Source organism: Pangasianodon hypophthalmus, chromosome 1 (genome assembly GCF_027358585.1).
Source record: "Pangasianodon hypophthalmus isolate fPanHyp1 chromosome 1, fPanHyp1.pri, whole genome shotgun sequence".
Taxonomy (NCBI): Eukaryota; Metazoa; Chordata; class Actinopteri; order Siluriformes; family Pangasiidae; genus Pangasianodon; species Pangasianodon hypophthalmus.
Window position 1 is genome coordinate 19,557,170 of NC_069710.1, and position 15,628 is coordinate 19,572,797.

At 36.8% G+C, this 15,628-nt stretch overlaps 1 protein-coding gene across 1 annotated transcript; it reads right to left on the minus strand.

Annotated features, from left to right (window-relative positions):
• Positions 1-1,403: 1,403 nt before the first annotated feature.
• Positions 1,404-5,450, minus strand: ctsk (cathepsin K). The gene is made up of 8 exons (XM_026926534.3): positions 5,284-5,450; positions 4,754-4,887; positions 4,215-4,337; positions 3,189-3,338; positions 2,743-2,961; positions 2,231-2,396; positions 2,007-2,115; positions 1,404-1,869 (listed from the first exon to the last, which is right to left on the minus strand). The coding sequence occupies exons 2-8, from the start codon at positions 4,880-4,882 to the stop codon at positions 1,770-1,772; spliced, it is 996 nt and encodes a 331-aa protein (XP_026782335.2). The 5' UTR covers positions 4,883-4,887; positions 5,284-5,450; the 3' UTR covers positions 1,404-1,769.
• Between the last annotated feature and the right edge of the window lie 10,178 nt (positions 5,451-15,628).

Consider the following 15,628-nt stretch of genomic DNA (forward strand, 5'->3'; position numbering starts at 1 on the left):
ATAGTTTCCTCTTATTGTAACCATAGATTGAATGCTCACAAACACCTATGTGCTACAATAAAAATACCCGAGAAATGTGACCTGTGAAATTCCCACTTCTCTCCTTTCACAAAAAGACTGTTCCGCATGAGTTCCACATGCATCCACTCCTCATCTCTGATTCATTTCAAGTTATACGCTCAAGCTTGGTGAAGTTATATGCAGATCATGCTTGGTGAAGAAGGTGTAAGAAGAAAACCTCTGGAGATGCAGGAGAGGTGGAGGACCGGATGGAGCCTTGCTGTGGTGCTTATGAGATGTAGTCTTCCACGGGCTTGGTTTCAGATGGGGGCAGTGGGTACATGCCGGATAGAGGCTATAGTTATAGTGGGGTGTCACGGAAACTTTTCATGACAGTGAGGAGACCAGGCTGTGATGTCTTGCTCAGACCAGGAGATTCTTGCATTGTGATGTTGGAGCCAAAGAAACTAAGTGCAGTTAATAGGGTTATTAGGGGCTTTCTGATGAGAAAATAAATTGACCTCAGCTACTTCACTTGAGTTCATAATTGGCCTCAACTCTGGCAAGCTTCTATCTAATGTCACTGAGTATGCTATCTTTCCAAACAAGAATGTCTTTCCCAAATCAAGAAACTGCTGTTTCTATTTGACAAAAATAGTCACCTAATAATATTTTATCAGATTTACTCTGGTTTTTGGCTTTGCTACATTCCAGAAAGATCAAAAATGTTTGCCTGACATGCAATCAGAATCTACTGTGAAGCTGGAATGCTATGTTGCTGCTAGACAAAATGGGGTCCTTTGAGCAGCATTTCATTATAAATGTTCATAATGATGGAGAATGTTCATCTAAAAATTAAGAAATACATGAGCAATGAACTAAGTTAATATTTCTAAAATGAATTACATTATTATTTTTTGGAAACCCCAGCAGAGATATGCTGCCCTGTACACAGCGTGTGGTCTGTGTGGGTTATACGTAGCAGCGGCTCTATAAATAAAAGCATATTTCTTTTGTGAAATTTGGACCTAAGTAAGGCAGCATTTAGGTCATGCTAGTGGATCAAACCACTGCCGATAGAAGAAAAGTGTGCCTCTTATTTGTTAAAGAATGTGATAATGAATTCCTGCGAATTTGTTAATGAATTCCTACGAGCTTCATATTTGCGCCCTTCAAGTTCGTGCCATAACACATGAAACATGGACCTGTTCCCAGTCCCGATGCACAGCTCTAGCCTCAACTAGAATCTCTGTGAAAGTTTCTGGCAAACTTTCTAAAAAAATGAAGAGTATGGCTCCTATTAGTGTCTGTATTTGTATCTATTTAGAACACATTATCTGTTCAACCAGTATAAGCTATTTGTATTTGGTTACATCCCTAGTGGGTAAAGTAATAAACAAATGCATGTTTTCTCAAACTTTATTTCATTTTGTCAAAAATTCCCTATATTATGCCTTACAAGACAAAATATTCCACATCAAATCCTTACCAGAGGAATTTGTATATTCACTGATATGTTTACCTGGCTACATATTGCATAAAGCACATACAATTAAACTGTTCACAGGAACATTCCATGTCTAGGTATACAGAATTTATATTTTAATGATGAATCATGGAATTTAAAAAATACTATTTCAACTGTGTTTTCCTATGTACTGAAAAGCAGCAAGGGGTCTAATGAGTTAAGAAGTATGGCTCATCCCCTCATGTGTTTGCTTAGTGTCAGTGGTTGCTTGTTGTGGTTAGTTAAACATGCCTAAACAGTTTTACATGACAGGGAAACTAGCAAGGTTGGCAATTCCACAGGCATTATTGCGGTTACGGGCCATCAGGACATAACCTTTCATTCCCCACTCCTCACCCCAACTATAAAAGGAGAAAAAGAGAGATTAAAAGATATACAGGTAATCAGGAAGTAAGAATAATGAATAATAATAAATAACATTTCAAAACATCAACATAGCTGATGGTAAAAAGAAAATCAACAGTTCTAAGTAACACACCTGTTTTTGACAATCCAGTATTTTTTGCCCTTAGGTGAGGCACCATAGCCCACTGCCAGCACGGCATGGTTGATGTTTTCCTTGTCACAGTTGGGGTCATAATACACACCTGGGAGAAAGATCATATGAAGTTGAGCATCCTACACATGAAGCGGCATTGCTTCTGTCTTTAACAAGGCTTTGTTAATGCAGGAGTAACATGAAGCTTTGTTTTTGCCACTCACCTCTCTTGTAAAACTGGAAAGTTGATTGCATTGCATCAATGCCTACAGAAACTGGGCCAACTTTAGCAACAGCAGACGCCAGTGCATACTCGCTGCCTTTCTTCACTTCCTTATAACCTCGGCACTCTGCCGCCTTCCCAGATTTATTATATGCACACTGCTGGTCCTGCAGAGGGCAATGTTCACACAAACATGAGAAGCAAAATGGCAGAAAGCCTCACAGAGAACACTAAAAACCTGCATTTAATTGTAATCTGATATCTTCATCAAATATCTATGTTTGGATGCTGGAAATCAAGACAAATGATCTCCCAGAAACCCCAGATAAAATTAAGTCCATTATCTGAAATGTTCCTTAAAAATGCCAGAGATCATAAATTGGAGATTTGAATTACAGGAACTGTAAAATCCTTTATAGACCAATTTACCACAGAAGGTACACATCATCATCATCATCATCAGCCCCATTGTGTTTTATTCCTTAAATATTCATATGCAGAAGAGAGGCATACCTGTCCCACGTAGGGATAAGCCTCCTCAGAATCAATACCTTCGTTGACTTTAACATAGTTAAAAGCATTGGTCATGTATCCACCACCACAGCCATCATTCTCAGTCACACAGTCCACCAGGTTCTGAGGACTGAGGTTTATCAGTTTGCCTGTGGTCTTCATTAGCTGGCCCTCTAAAGCACCAACTGAACTGAAGGCCCAACAGGAGCCACATGAGCCCTTAAACAGAGAGAAAAGCAGAACACAGCTGTTCATAAGCACATATATGTCTCCTTGTGAAAGCATTACCTCAGGTCAAAAGAAAAGTTAGCTAGTAAAATCTTGTCAAACTGTACTCATATATTGACCTCTTATATTAAGAACAATCATGAAAAAAATAAAGCTACTAAGATTCTTGCTGTCAGAGGTCAGCAAGGTTAGAGGTCCTCTGTATCATGATCTCTCACCTGGTTCCTGACAGGGGTAACATAACCAAGTTTGCGGTAATCAATGGATTTGGGCAGTTTATCCAGTGAGTCAGGAGAATAAGTATTCATGGGATCACTGTCATTAGGAACCTGGAGACCCAGCAATTTCTCAGCTACTTCCTCTGTTGTCTAACATGGAGAGATAGACAGTTAAAGACTGTTCAAGAGTACAGGGTACAAAATGTGTTGCAGTTACAGTTACAGTTAAGCTCAACCTTATCTAACAGTAACCTGAGTAACATTAATTGTATTTGATCTATTGTTTCCAGTACTGTCAATGTAAACAAAGTCAAAAAAAGGACTGAATTTGTCATTTGGCACGTTTTATACCATGACCATGTGTGAAATAAATCAGTATCAAGTAATAATAGAAGCTCTGACATAGGTATCATATCAAAAATTAAAAAAAAAAAAAGGACTGGTTTATTCTTAGTTTCCATTTTAATGATCTGTGGTTAGGCTTATATATTTTTTCTGTTGTCTTGTTCCTCACAGGTGATGTTGGCAGTTGGCAGCTGGTAGCTGCTCTGGTAAAATTATATACTGTTCTTTGAAATTTTAAATCATTTAGAAAACCATTCACTTCCAAAAGCTAATAGTAGCTATTTTACCTAAAGCACTGAACTACAAAGAGCAGACCTACATTAACTGATAAAAGTTCTAGAGGTGCTATCTTGGTGTTCTAATGAACTAGGAATGAACAAAAGTGATTCTGAGAAAGAAAAAAAAAAAGATCTGAGGTATTCCTGACTAATTAAAAAAATTCTCAAGACTTTAAAATTTCTCAAGCTCTAAGATCAGTTCCTCTTGTCTGGATCTCAACCTGCTCTCACTTCCTGGTTAACAGATGCAAAGAGGGCCATTCATACTACAACGAAGCACTAAGAAAATTAATAAGTAATTAGAGTTTTGGTGAAAATAAAAATGGGCAAGACTCTAACCAAACCATGTGTATTTTTTATGTTTTGTCATGACAATAGGTTCCTTTAGAAAAGTGGTACTTACCATGTCTCCAAGGTGGTTCATGCCTAGCTCATAGGAGTGTAGGCCCAGCTCATACTCTTGATTATGGCTCTCAATCAACCTCATGTTCTTCTCCCAGATAGTCCTCCGAATAGCCTCCTCACCCTACCATGTGCACACACACAAAGTGATTAGTTTTGTACATGATTAGCATTTGTGCATTATATTACTATATTTGATACAATGCCAAAATCCCAATAAAATGAGGTTGTATTAAAAACGGAAATAACCTTTTCAGATAATTGGGTAAAACCACCAACTGACTGGAATTACAAACAGTAATATGTCTGGCATAACAACTTTATTGATATTTAACACTGAATAACATGCCAGACATGCCTACTTTATCCATATGAGGATTAATTACATGATCATGATCATCAAAATCATGTGCTATGCAATCAAAACCTGTCAAACCAGCAAAACCAGAATTGCTGATGAGACAATAATTATTCTTACAACAGCTGCATATATTTTGTTCTATAAGAACTTTACTAGCTATACAGTATAGAGTACATTACCAGGCCATTGTATTCCTTCCTGTGAGTAGTTTTCCAGCTTTCCCATGATGAGTCCAGGGATAAGGAATCCTGATGCTGGCTTAGGACAGAGCCCAGCAGCAGGAATAACACCAACCCATACTCAAACATAGTGACTGAGGGAGCAAGGAAACAGTCACGAGATCACTGAGTCACAGACAGTCGACAGACTCACACTGACTCCATCTATACCTGAGAAATATCATTTATCCCACACGACAATAACGCTAATATTTCACCATAACATACTGTATATCCCTCGTTATTTGACCTCTAGATAGAGAAAAAATAAATCTTCATATGTACTGCCTTAAAGGAAAGTGAAAGTGATGTAAAGCCTTGCTTAAGAAGAGGACTAAGTCCAATAGCCTAGATATGCTCAAACTTTGAAAACAATGCTAAAACAAACTAAAGAAACTGTATGGAGTTACTTCAACCCGCGGATGTTTTTCTTTTTAGGAAACGAAATGGATGAAATACTGCTAAAAAACCTTTCATTTAACCAGTCATACCTTAAAGTGAGCTCGGAAAAAGTCTCAAAGTCGCTTCTGTAGCATGGAAGGTTTCGAACCCGGTCTGAAACTGTTAGCAGACAACTGCTTTATGTACTAACTTTTGAGGAAGTGCTCCTTTTTACAAAAAGAAAAAAATGGAGGAGGGAAGATTTCAAGGCAGTTTTCTCCTCAGGAATTCCAGTCCAGTGTGATGATGTCAGGTGTCGAGTTACAGCAGTGTTCAGGATCAGGAAACTCACCAGTGCATACTGTAGACCTATAGCTATTTCCCTTTACTCTTTAGTCCTGTACAACTCTAGTGATTTATCACTAATCTTAAAAGTAATCCAAACTAGGTGTATAATGTTAATTGACTTTATTTTATTTTGACTTTATTATTGACTTTACTTTCTTAAATCTAGCCATTTAGGTGTACCACCAAAACCTGCTTTTATTCAATCAATTATGTATACTATCAAATAATATTTTTCAAACAATCCATATTAAAAGAAATTATACTACTAATATTAGTTTATATTTGTTAACAGGTTTTACAGCAATCTGCACTGTGTTAGGAGAATATCATACAGTATATGGGTTTCCATTTGAATGACATGTTTGGTGTTACAGCAAAAACAATGTGTCAAGCTATAGTTTAGTTTCATGCGAGGATTCCTCATACAAACAATTAAACATAAATAATGTGTTCATTAAGAATAATTGTCACTTGGATTAAATATTTGGGCCCAACTTTATATATAAAATGATGCTAAGCTGGCTACAGGTCAAAAGAGTAGGTCTACTTACCACTCTCCATCTCACATACACCACAAACACCTTTATATTATATTATATTATATTATATTTCAGTTACCATATACTGTGTATGTATCTCATCAATTTAATTACCATACTATTATTATTCTTATATTATTACATGCTTAATACATTATGTACACAAGCATTTCGTGTTTTAGTGATACATAGATTAAACAAATGGTAATTTAAAGTGCCACAGCATGATTTCTCTAATTCAATATATATATATATATATATATATATATATATATATATATATATATATATATATATATAAATGAACTAAGCTGTTACATAAGTTACATAAGAACTTACTTCCCTCTGTTAGTCAGCACCTTGAGGTGGCATGGCTGTGTCTTACTCAGCATGTAAGGTATATTTGAACACTGTCCCGTGATGTTTCTAACAGACATACTGATGGCCATGACTATGTCACCCTGGGTGTTTGATATGTTTAATGGGCAATTCCCTTTCTATGCATAGCTGCATGCCGTGTGCATGTTAGTCACAAATATACCAGAATTCCATAAATATCCATGATAAAAATAGCACCACCTGTTGGCATGACAGTGACACAGAAACATATATAAAGATTTGCACTTAAACCATATATAAAGATTTGCACTTAAACCTTAAATTCACTATTCTTTTTTATATTTAGCATTTAGTATTAGACTTTAAAATCTAAAGATCCTGAGATATGACTTTATGAATCTGAAACATCTCATTAGAGATTTTTTGGGGGCTTTCCAGGGAATTATCTGTAATTATCTGTAATTAGCATTTCCTGAACAAAGAGCAAAACCTATTATTTCTATTAATCCTACAGAAATGGCATACATGAATTCATACTAACAGGAAGCATGCCAATGATGCACTCAGTCCGTATTGTAGACTTGTGTGTGAGATCGTGATTGAGTATGAGTGTGAGAAAATGCAGGGTGCAGCTTCTGCTGAAACACACTCTCATCCTATCACCACTCTGTGTAATGAAACAAGGCCAAAGCTCTATGCATCATATGTAGTCCAGGCAGCTTACAGTTAAGCAGAGGTCACATAGGTCACAGGTAATTGTAGTAAAGCCTTTGCTTTCCAGACTGAATAAATAAGCACTCATTACTCCCTGTCAAAGATGGAGATGTAGTATTGAACGCCATGGGCTGATTTCCAAAGCATTTATGTGATCCTCTTCCGAATGTTGTGGGTACAAAACAGTGACCGTATGTTTTAGAGTTGGATTTAAATTGTATTTATTTAAGATATTTGCAGTATGCACATACACACATATAATTAAAAGACTGGTACATTTTACAAATTGATACATATGTATATTTCTGCTTTGGCACTGTGGGTTAGGTAAGTAATTAACAATAAACAGTAAAGATCCTGAGATATGACTTTATGAATCTGAAACATCTCATTAGAGATTTTTTGGGGGCTTTCCAGGGAATTATCTGGATAAACAGTGCCAAACTCTGCGAAAGAAGCATATCAAACTTTAATCACACATTTGCCTGACAGTTGTGACAAATTTACTAAAGGCTTTATATATATATGTATATATATATATATATATATATATATATATATATATATATATATATATAGAGAGAGAGAGAGAGAGAGAGAGAGAGAGTCTGTTATGAAACTGTGAAAATTATCTGCTTGCTTCCATACTGTTGATCTGCAATATATACGTGTGTGTGTATTATCACACACACACACACACACATATATATATATATATATATATATATATATATATGCAGATCAACAGTATGGAAGCAAGCAGATAATTTTCACAGTTTCATAACAGACTCCAGACAGTTAAACAGGCTTTTGGCTGCATCTGAGTGTGAGAGTCAGGAGTATATGATTAATACTCTTTTATTTTATGTTAATAATCTTCTGTCTGTTATTTTTAAAACAAAAAATGTTCATTTTTAAAAAGGTTAGTATTTCTTTCAGATTTTTGCCTTGCAATCTATGTTTAGCATAATGATCAATTAAATTCATATGTTTCTCACACAAAACGTCACACCACTCTGGTACCAAGCCTGCCGTGACATCATTTGCCAAACATAGATAAAGAGGAACACCAGTCACAAGTTTAATGACAAGGTAGCTGCTAAAAATCACAAAGCCTCAAAAGTGCCACAGAATTGAATCAGCACTTCTGTGATTATGACAGGATTACTATTTTGAAACTGCAAGCAGTGTAAACACAATGGACCACCAAACCTGCTGAAACAAGCACAAAACTCTGAGCACTTGAAAAAAAAGCAATGTAAAGTTGCACTACATAGTCAAAGGATTTGAGGCCATTCAGTGTCTATGACTGCTAAATTGACACAATTCGACCATTCTATCCACCCTTCTATCTGAAGTGACTCACATTTGAACTGAGCAGGACCAGGATTCAAACTCACAACCTCCAAATCAGTATTCCAGAGCCCCAACTGCTGAGCTGCCACTGCCCATCACTAAGCCTTTGGCATATGGTATATTTGCATATAATCAATTGATGTGATATGCCCCATTTTTGCAATTTGTCACTCTTGTAACTACATACTACATTTTACTGTGTAGTTTCACTTAGTTTTACTTTAGTTACTGAATAATTTATAGTAGTTACTGAATAATACACCTTGAGGATGAATTGAGTAATAAGACTTTAAGACACGTAAAGAGATGAACCCTCAAGAAACACATGGCAAGTACACATTTGGACTTTTCAAGGGCTTTCCAGTCACCAGATCTTTAGAAACAGTTCTGGCGCAAAGAGTATGATTTCTATGGTTTATCCCTCAGGGAACTGGGCGCTTTACTTCTTTAAGAATGACTCGGCAGTATTTTACTACAAATATTTTAGATTTTATTTGACAGCATTCAGGAAAGCATTAAAGCTTTCTGGTGGTTCTAAATTTATAGTATATTAATAAATTGACAGAGTACTTTTGCTGGAAAGTACAAGATATGCTGTGAACAATCAGGAAACATTTAAGTACAACAATCATTCCAAAATAGGTGCAGTAGCACTAATACCGAGTCTACAGTGCAAAGGAACTGCACTGACTTTTATGACTACAACTTGAGGTCTATGATATGTTTTTTGTCCTATTTCATGTAAGTTTCACTATTACGACGGTCTCACACAGACTTCCACAACTAGCTTCTTCGCTGAGAACTGTAAAGAGGCAACATGTGTTTCCTGTTATTTTGCATACCACTCAAAGTAGAGCGGATCTGGAGGATGTTAGTGCACCCAGCAGCCTCCATTGTGATCACATGACTAATTCCATGACTGTCACAAGACCTTTAAGGCCTAGCTTTTGCAGACTGCTGTTTGCCGTGAGAAATGAAAGTTAACTTCTCTCTTTTGGTGGTCAATTATTCATATATATCTACACAGACTGGTCATTTCATTGTGCTTTTTGGTCATGCTCCTTAGTAGAAGGTTTGAATCATTACACTGGCTGAAAGATTTACAGCATTTTTACAACTTTTACAATATAATTTATGCTAACATACAATTTACTTGCTGTGATAATGAATGAGAGATCCAAACCACAATTTAGAATGATAAAGAAAAACAAAATGCTTGTCTACCCATCAAATATTTCAAAATGAACCCAGAACATCTTTCTTAAGAAGAGCAGAATCCGTCCATAACCAGGCTTTGTGTGTCTTTTTTTTTTTTTTTTCATAAGGCAGGGCATGTCTATAACCCTATAACCCCAGGGCACGTCTATAATCTTAATAATTAGAACAACTGACTGCAATTAATTTCTGGAGTTTTTTGCTAGGCCACAGCTTCACATTTTTAAAAACCTAGACTGTGATTATGTAGACTGTAAATTGTGCATTCAGTATTGACAAGAACATGTACAGTAGTATTATAAGGTTCTATCTGGGTTAAATGAATGAGAGATTTGTTTCAGCACAGCCAGATTTGGAATTTGTAGAGGAATTTGTAAAGGACATTAGACACTGGATGATTCTTAACTTCCTTCTACTTAATTCTGACAAGCCAGAAGTACTTGTACTAGGACCACATGCAGCTAGAAGTAAGCTTTTTGATTACATAATAACTCTGGATGGCCTTTCTGTTTCATCATGTGCAGCAGTCAAAGATTTTGGTGTGACTCCAGTCTTTCATTTGAAGCTCACATAAATAATATTACTAAGATATCCTTTTCCATCTCAGGAATATTGCTAAGATAAGAAATATAATGTCACTACACGATGCAAAAAAACTAGTTCATGCTTTTGTTACCTCTAGGTTGGATGCTTTTGTTACCTCTAGGTTGGATTATTGTAATGCCTTACTGTCTGGATGTTCAGTCCAGTCCAGTCCAGTCTCCATAAACAAACTCCAGTTAGTCCAGAATGCAGTAGCGATAGTCCTTACTGGAACCAGAAGATATGACCACCCCTATCTTATCCACACTGCATTGGCTAACAATCAAATTTCGTATTAATTATAAAATACTACTATTGAACTATAAAGCTCACTGAATGGTCTCGCACCATAGTACCTGAGTGAACTTTTGGTCTTTTATGATCCATCACGCCTGCTTTGATCAAATGGTGCAGGCTATTTGTTGGTACCTTGAATAGTGAAGGCTACAGCAGGGGGTAGAGCTTTCTCTTACAAAGCCCCACAGTTATAGAACAGCCTTCCACTTAGTGTTCAGGACTCAGACACAGTCTGACTGTTGAAGTATTTATTTATAGGCTGAAAACATATTTGTTTAGTCAAGCCTTTCGTGAATAGTTTTTTCACTCGCTGTTGCTGAGGTGATTGCTGAGGATGGTATCATGTAAAAACCATGAAGATGGCTTTGGACTGCAATTGCCACAAACAGTTTTGCAGTCCAGTCTCCATCAGTGAACAGTTGATAACTTCAACAAAATATACTTCATCTGAAAATTATAATGAATTTCCTGTTTACACAGTTGCACTTGTTGACCATGTAGTACACAGTTATAGAAGGGAATTATTTATAATTTCAATATTTGTCATCCAGATGAGGATGGGTTCCCTTTTGAGTCTGGTTCCTCTCAGTTTCTTCCTCATATGTTTTTCCTTGCCATTGTCCCCTCTGGCTTGCACATTATGGATATATTTATGTGTTTAAAATTTATATCCTGAATTTATATATTTCTGTAAAGCTGCTTTGTGACAATGGCCATTGTTAAAAGCACTATACAAATAAAATTGAATTGAATCAAAGATAGAACCTCATAAGACTAAGTTCACAAATCATTCAATCGCTCTCATATTCAATCGCTCTCATTAGAAAATATGGCTGCCAATCCCCCCCAAAAACCTAACTGCACAAAGGTAGTCCAAATTACTCGGATACGGCTAGCTATCTCTGCTAGATATCACCAACAAATTACCATTAGCTAGGCTGTAGCATTATTCTTTCTTTTTTATTTCAGCCTATAGATTTCAGTAGCTACCTGAATGACAGTTTTATTGTCACAGGTTTTATGCAACCTTGTCATTCACAAACATCCATTACAGGAAAATGTGGCTACCAAATTTTTTTAAACTGCATTACAAATTTGACAGTAACATTGATTCAGCATATTTACAACATACATTAAATTGCAACCTGATCATCTAAGGTAAATGGAAATGTAATAAATAGCCTATAATCTAAACAACATCCAACCCCAAGTAAAACCTTACCATCTGCTATGTATTTGTAATCTTTGAAATTATAAATACTCTGGTGGGGCTAGGGTGACAGGTGAGAGCTGATTTGAAGGACTCTCTGGGTCTCTAAAATTTGGAGTGAGTGGGACCAAGTGGCCCTGAACCTCTGGAATCTAGTTGCAGGTTGCGGGTGCAGATTTCAAAGATTATAGAAATAAATCAAGTTCTAGAAATAAATGATGCAAAACAGGTTCTGTATTTGATAATATGCAGATGGAAAGATACAGGTTTAAGATTTCACAATGCACAAGAGAGAAGCCAGCAGTCACTCGAAAAGAGTTGCAGGATTATCTAAATGCAGCAGGAACAAGAAGTATACAGACAACAATAAGCAATATACTGCACTGCAGTCATCTCTGTGCCTACACCCCATACAAAACTGAAAATGGAGCATAGAGATGTGAATCTAAAAGCATTTAGACAAATCAGACCTCTTTTGGAACAATATACTCTGGTCAAATGAAACAAAAATAGAACTCCTTAGCAATATTTCAGCTTGTCATGTTTGGAGAAAGAAGGGTTACACATATGATCTCAAGAACACCATACCCAAAGTGAAGTATAGGGGTGAGAGCATCATGATATGGGGCTGTTTCTCTGCAAACGGTACTGGGGCATTACACTTCATCAAAGGAAGCATGAATCGAGTGATGTACCAGGACATATTAGAGGAGAATTTAGTCTCATCTGTCAAAAAAAATTAATCTGGGGAGAAGGTCTTGGATGGCCTATTCAATCTACTGATTTGAATCCCATTGAAGATTTATGGAGGACTTTGAAATTGCAAGTCCATCAGAGGGACCCTTGTTGAATTGAACACAGTTTGCCAAGAGGAATGAACCAAAATTAAACCAAGATGCTCCACAAAAAGTGTCAAAATGAAGTACATAAAAACAGGTGCCAAAAACTACCCAAATTAGAGATAAGGTGTATCTTAAACTGACACATGGTCTGTGAGCCTGCAGTGCATTAGATTATTCATAAATAACAGCTCCATGCTGACAGAGGTGGTATTGCTTCCACTGAAGTACAGATGTCACCCTGCTGAGGATTAGGTGTACTGTAAATCAGTGCAGACAACACAATATCCATCACTCTTAGGACCAAGGCACATTTACATCCTCTGCACATTCACAATTTTCACATGATACCATCTGGCATGTGATCATGGGATTGATGGGATTTAGGCCAACTCTGGGGTTTGTCTTACAGATTGTGTGAGCATGAGTCTTACATGTCTGGTCAATGGAGAAGCAAGAAAAACACGCGAAGCAGAAGTATAAACAATAGTATTTAGACTAGTAGAGCCCAGTTAATACCACTAATGGTGACTTTCATTTCCCATTCAGCACCTCCTCAGTATTGTTCTTTAAAATTCATATAATTATGCATAAAATATATTTCTTAAAATGTTTCTAATTAAAACTCAGAAGAGCCCTAAATGCTATTAATGCAATCTGTAATCTGAAATTTGTACTGTACAATGCATTGCATCACCATAAATTGCCTTTTTAGTAGTGCAGTCATTGCAGGCCTTCTGTCCTCTGTCTTTTATTTACTTACATAAGCCTATCTCTGTTATTAGTTTTATAATCTTCATGCCCTTAGATGTTCAAATGTGATAAATTGGTAAACAGAGTTGTCCTCCTCTACTTTCATTTCTGTCAATGACTTTAAAGCTCGGTCTACATCCTTCCGAACCATTTTCCTTTAAAGTGGTTTATTCACACATGCAAAATAAAGAAAAAAAAAACACTGGGGGCAAGGTGATGAGACAAACCCACAATGAATCCAGAGTAATCATATTAATTAAGAAAAATAAATGCTCTCTAAATACCAAGGCTGTAGAGGGCCACATGCCAGATGTCAGTCACAAGGGCCTGGCTGTCTAAATGCTCAAGAAACTCTAGAAAATTGGGACAGTCTTTTGCTGTGCTGTAGAACTTCTTTTGCATTTAACGAAGTCAACAATTAATGGGAATAAATGTGAATGTATTACTATAGTAAAAGTTGATTCTCAATCCCTTTCCTCATTTCCCAGATTTAATTAGACTCCTGGAGGCAACACCAAGGGTGCCACTGTACTCCTAACCTAATACTTCCACAGTAAAACTTTCTCTCTCTCTCTCTCTCTCTCTCTCTCTGTCTGTCATGTCACTTTGGCACTTAGATCCTACTACTGGCCATGCTGTTACACTATATTGCCTTTCCTACTGAAAGCAGTCCATAAAGTATAATTTGCTATCTCCCTTTCTTGTTTTCAGTTTGGTGCATTACATTAACATTAAGGGAAGACCAATATATTTCTTCCATACTGCGGGAGAATAGCTTACCAGCTACTGGCAGATGGATCATTTGAGGATATAATAGGCCTATAATGTCTAAAAACCATTGAATCCCAAAACAAATAAGCAGCCTAATGCATAAACCACATACTGCGCACTAAGTAGTATGCCTAAGTAGCAATAACATCAATGGTGTAGTGACATACTATTTTATTATAGTAGCAAACAGTTTGGGACTTCACAATTGCTCATTACATCACAGTGCACATGACTGTGACTGTCACAGTTACTGAGAACCAGATGAAAAAGCAAAACCTCTAGCTAGCGTCAGCTGGTTAGTTCTTGCTGCAGCTGTGACTGTGCATTGTGAATACTGCTGTATACTGTATATTTAATGTAATCTTTGTATTTTGTTCTCCTGCCTGGCAGGAAAGTTTGGCATGAGCCAGATAGAGTTAGCATGCTAGCTAAAACTGACACCAGAAAATAAAGAGACACAGATCAGATGACTATTATTCACTAACTTCTCATCAAATTAGAGTCTTGCTGTTCAGCAACAACAACAACATAAAAAACCTAAAACCCCATCTATTCTTCTTCAAGAACCACTTTGTCCTAGTCAGACTCAAAGTGGATCTGGTGCCTACCCCAGGCAAATTGCCTGCGAGGTGTGAACACCTTGTCCATCGCAGGGCATCATGGATACACACACTGACACACTCCTTAACACCTTGGGATAATTTAGCATACCTAAACCACCATGTTTTTGGGAGGTTGGAGGAAACTGAAGAACTTGGAGGAAACACATGCTCACTGGGGAGATCATATGAAACTCCATACAGACAGTAACCTGAGCTCAGGACCCAACTGGGAACCCTGGACCCAACCACATAAATCTTGCTTCTTTTCTCCTTTTATTGTACAATATCAGACTTTTTACCTCCCACTCATATTTGCAATGTTTACACTCTCACGCTTTCTCAATATCTTTCCCCTCACCGAGTAAAGGTTTTTTTTTTTGTCTATATAGTCTGACTTCTTTCGTCCCTGAAGCAGGAAAACAAGTACATGATGCTTGGTGTTTGACATATCTGAGCTGCCATATAACTTACTTGCATACAAATTGCTCAGGATCATATTATACAGTATATACTCGTTTTCCCCCATTTTTAACAAAAAAGCCTATGCAATATAGCTTCAAGAAGTAACTAAATATCTAAACTTAAGCTCATGTGGTCCTCCCACTAATGTGGGCTTTGAATCCAGGGTAGTCATTCTACCAATCCATTATGGCTTAACACAATTATTATTAGCCTAAATTTGGGACGCAAACTATTTGGATGAATATGAAACTGGGTTATGAAGAAAGGGCTCTGAATGATAATGAGATTTTGTAGAAACCCTTTTTTTTCCTTCTCTGAAGCAGCTGGCATGTATGTAGTAATGTAAGATAGCCATATGGTTCATTACACGATCCTACGGAAATGTTAGTCAACCCTGCCATCAAATGTGCCAGTTTGTTACACAACTG

Coding starts and splice junctions, on each gene's coding strand:
- ctsk (XM_026926534.3), bottom strand. CDS start 4,882: ATGTTTGAGTATGGGTTGGTGTTATTCCTGCTGCTGGGCTCTGTCCTA. Junction 2,962..3,188: donor TTACCCCTGTCAGGAACCAG/GTGAGAGATCAT, acceptor TCTCTGTTTAAG/GGCTCATGTGGCTCCTGTTG. Junction 2,116..2,230: donor TTTCCAGTTTTACAAGAGAG/GTGAGTGGCAAA, acceptor TCTTTCTCCCAG/GTGTGTATTATGACCCCAAC.